Below are 4,563 nucleotides of genomic sequence, written 5' to 3' on the forward strand. Positions count from 1 at the left end.
TCCGAACTATTAACACCGATCCCATATAAAACAGATTTATGTAGGTTAATCTTCAACCCAGAACACAAAAAGAACACCTGGAGAATTCTCTTCATATTTACAAAATTGAATTCGGACCAATCCCCCATCAACATAGCGTCGTCCGCATAAAGCAAATGTGAAAGTACAGGACCATTTTTAGGTAACCGAACCCCGTCAAAAGCTCCAATGAGGCACGCCTTATTCATTAAGCCGGAAAAAGCCTCCATCGCCAATATGAACAAAAATGGCGATATAGGGTCGCCATGACGAATCCCTTTCTCGCAACCAAACTCGAAAGTAGGATACCCGTTAACCAAACTGAAGATCTAGCCGACATCAACACACCATGTATCCAATTGCACCCAACTGGAGGAAACCCCATATGATCCATGACCGCTATCAAGAATTCCCAATTAACATTATCATACGTTTTATCAAAGTCTATTTTAAACATAAACATCTCTTTTCCACTCCTTCTCGCCCAAGATAAAACCCCATTTACCATGAGAGGACCATCCAAGATATACCTGCCTGATAGAAAAGCCGTCTGAGATTCCAAAACTAACTTCCCGATGACCAACTTTAATCTATTCGCCAAGACCTTCGACACCACCTTACTGATAATCCCAATGAGGTTAATTAGTCGAAAATCACCTAATACCGAAGGATCCCCCTTTTTCGGAATCAAAGTGATATAAGAAGACCCAACCCCCATACTCAACCTACCAAACTGATGAAAATGCTGCATAATTTCCACAAAATCGGACTCAAAGAGATCCAAAAAGTCCTCAAAAATCTGAAATTAAAGCCGTCAGGCCCAGGCGCTTTATCGGCTCCACACCCATACACCGCTTCATTAATTTCCTGTAGCGAAATAACACGCACTAGACCCTCCGCATCCTCATCACTCAGCTTCTTGAAACCGTGACCACACAAATATGGCCTGACACTTAACGATTCTCTTAATTTGTTTCGAAAAAATCTAAGAACCTCTCTTTTGATCAGCGTCAGTATAGTTTCCCAAATACCCCTTAACATAAGACCCGGTAGATGGTTCGCAGCTCTCCTTTTATTAATACACCCATGAAAATACCGCGTATTATCGTCCCCGTACTTCGCCCAATTACTTCTCGATTTCTGTTTGAGATCCCTCTGATGAAAATCTTCCAATTGTCTAAGCCTTATCTTCGTTTCTTCCAATACCCACGTTTCTTCTTCTGAAAGATCTCTAACTTCCATGTCCATCTCCACTTTCTGAAGATCCTCTTATAAAACCTTTTTTTCTTCCAATTCTTTTTCAATTCTCTTCCCATTCCAGTCGCATATCACTTTCCTAAGCCACCTAAATTTCTGCATAAGCCTATCATCCGGATTACCAAAAAAAACACCTTATCATCCAATGCTTTCCTCACAACCCCATTATAATCTGCCCTACCCAACCAAGAATTGTAAAATCGAAATGGCTTAGGCCCGAAGTTCCGTGATACAATCTTTAGAACCAACGGACAATGATCCGATTTTTTTCCGGGCAAGAGCTAAATACTCCTCATTAGGCCAATCCGATTTTACCTGTGTAGCATGACTAGCTCCTGGCTAGTGTTATTTTCTTGAATGAATCTGTTCTCTTTCTTGTTTAAAAAAATGCACCCAATGATTCATATACCAAAAACCGAAACATATTTTTTCGCTTGACTTTGTCTTGGCTCGTTTTTTACATAAGTTTATATATAAAGTTAATAATAATAATAATAATAATAATAATAATTAATATCAACATTGGATATTCAATGATGAATTGATTTAAAAAATAGAAAAAAAAAATAGACCACCCTAAGGCCTAAGCTCACCATACAACCTAAAATGGTGACATCTACTATCTATGTCCATTAACACATTTCCTTGCAATCAATCTTTTATTTATTGTTGGCCTTTTTTTCGGCTACTACTTGACCTTTTTTCGGTTATTGCTTGATCTTTAATCGTCATTCATATAACAAGCTTGGCAGACTTTAGAGATCAAACGAGACTTTTATTTATATAGATATAAGGAGAAAGTTATTGTAAAAATAAACTTAACATACAAAACATACGAATTGCATGAAAAGAAAAAAGTAGACGGTGATATTTTTGTAATTGTCAGTAACTATCAAAGTTACTCTACAAATGCACCTGTTGAGTAATTTTGATCTTTTGTAGAGTAATTTTGTAAAATGGTTTTGTAGAGTAATTTTGTTCTTGTAGGGTAATAATCAAAATTACACTAACCGCCCCCCTCCCCAAAAAAAAAACAAAAAAAAAACTGTAGAGTAATTTTGGTCTTGTAGGGTAATTATCAAAATTACACTAACCCCTCCCCCCCCCCCAGCTAAAAGCTAAAAACTAAAACATAAAGCTAAACCCCATAACTAAATGCTAACAAAATTACTCTACAAGATCAAAATTACTCTACATGATCATTTTACAAAATTACTCTACAAAAGATCAAAATTACTCTACAGTTTTTTAGGGGTTAGTTGAAATTTTGATAATTACCCTTACTCAACAAAAGATCAAAATTACTCTACAATTTTTTGATAAACTTGCAGGGTAATTTTGATTCACTTGTAAAAGTAATTTTGATGCAAAGTAATTTTACAAAATTGCTTTACAAAAGATCAAAATTACTCTACAAGAGTAATTTTGATAGTTACTCATAATTACAAAAATGTCAGCGTGCTTTTTTATCTTTTCCTTCAGTTTGTCTGTTTAGTACGTTAAGTTTATTTGTATTTGATCTTTATCCTATAGATATAATACATTTAACTAATATAAGATATATATATATATATATATATATATATATATATATGTGTGTGTGTGTGTGTAATTATGCTAAAATTAACTAAATAACATATATTATATATAAAAGGTGTATTATTATTTTAAATATATACTTTTATATGTAACTAAGGGTATGATTCAGCTACAAAGTCTAAATCTCTTAAAAATGTACAAGGTCATAAAATATTATAACTTCAATCCTAAAACACACCCAAAACCCACAATTAAAAGAGTAAAAATTACTAAAACACTATATTCAAATTTCAAACCCTAAGCAGCCCATAAAAAACTCTAAACACACCATCATAGAACTATTAATATAAAACATAGCATGATAATCAACATAAAACACATAATGTTAGTTGTTGGATAATCAGAGTCTTATCATCCAAAACACAAAACAAAATCCACGGATATGGTGTTTTAGTAATGTTATTTGTGGGTTTTTTGTATGTTTTATGACTTTTTACATTTTTTAGAAATTTTGAACTTTGTAACCAACTTCTATCCTATATAATTGTAAATAAATATTTAAATAAATAATAAGAGTTGATTGCCCGGATAGTCCCTGTGGTTTCAAGTTTTTTCATGTTTAGTCCCCAACTTTTCTAAATAGCAGCTGTGCTCCCTGTGGTTTGTTGGTTTGTTACTCGGATAGTCCTGGGCCTAACTGAAGTTTGTTTTAAAGGTTAAGTCCCCTCACGTGAGGGTATTTTCGTCATTTCTTTTGCTTATTTAATATTTTATTATTATTTGCCCTATTAATACATACCTAATTATCATCTTCATCCTAACAACAGTTCAGAAGATCATCATCTTCAACCTCCCAACCTCTGGTCATCGTTCAACCTCCCAACAATGGTGCTTTGCACATGTGGTCAAGATGCAACCATACGTACATCTTGGACAGATCTCAACCCAGGACGCCGTTTCTATGCATGCCCTAACATGGTAATTTCTCTAAATCCTTTATTCCACTTCAGAATTTAGGGAATTAGTATACTAACCTTCGTTCTAATTTACAGAACACCAGATGTGTAAGGTTCTTAGGTTGGGTGGACCCCCCAATGTGTCCGCGTGCAATTGCAATCATTCCAGGTCTTCGAAGATACAGGAACCAGATGGAGCTTGAAGTTGCTCAGCTGCAAGAAAAAAATCGATTGAAGAACAAGATAATATTGGTGTTGTTGATGATTTTAGGGTTTGTTTGTTTATTGTTACTGGATATTTGAATTAGGGTTAGGTTAGTTGATCAGTGTAGGTTGGTTGGTTGTGATGATTTATGTAATATCTTTGTAAATCATGAATCAATGAAGTGTGTTTGTTTAAGACATCTTTATGCCGAAACCAGTTTGTGCGATAAAAAGTGTCCGACGCCTATTTTACCAAAACTAGTTTGTGCGATAAAAAGTGTCCGAAACCTTTTTTACCAAACCTCTTTATGCCGAAACCAGATTGTGCGATAAAAAGTGTCCGAAAACCTTTTTTACCAAAGTTGTTAAACCGAAACTAGTTTGTGCGATAAAAAGTGTCCAAATCTGTTTGTGATGTTTATGCAGAATCTGTTTGTGCCGAAACCTTTTTTTACCAAAACTGCCAATTGCCAAACATGTGCAGCAATACAAAAACATGTGCAGAATCTGCCTAAACATGTGCAGAATCTGCCAAACATGTGCAGCAATACATAAACATGCCTAAACATGTGTAGAATCTCCCAAACAT

General features: G+C 34.8%; 1 protein-coding gene across 1 annotated transcript; it reads right to left on the reverse strand.

Moving 5' to 3' along the window:
- Positions 1-226: 226 nt before the first annotated feature.
- LOC118490359 lies at positions 227-1,266 on the reverse strand. Its single transcript, XM_035987946.1, has 2 exons — positions 871-1,266; positions 227-763 (listed from the first exon to the last, which is right to left on the reverse strand). The coding sequence occupies exons 1-2, from the start codon at positions 1,264-1,266 to the stop codon at positions 227-229; spliced, it is 933 nt and encodes a 310-aa protein (XP_035843839.1).
- Positions 1,267-4,563: the final 3,297 nt, after the last annotated feature.

Source organism: Helianthus annuus, chromosome 3, assembly GCF_002127325.2.
Source record: "Helianthus annuus cultivar XRQ/B chromosome 3, HanXRQr2.0-SUNRISE, whole genome shotgun sequence".
Lineage (NCBI taxonomy): Eukaryota > Viridiplantae > Streptophyta > Magnoliopsida > Asterales > Asteraceae > Helianthus > Helianthus annuus.

Bases quoted from the DNA above. Each gene is read 5' to 3' on its own strand.
- LOC118490359 (XM_035987946.1), bottom strand. From the start codon at position 1,266: ATGGACATGGAAGTTAGAGATCTTTCAGAAGAAGAAACGTGGGTATTG. The intron at 764-870 runs GTGTATGGGTGT...GAAATTATGCAG, and splicing joins TACAGGAAATTAATGAAGCG to CATTTTCATCAGTTTGGTAG.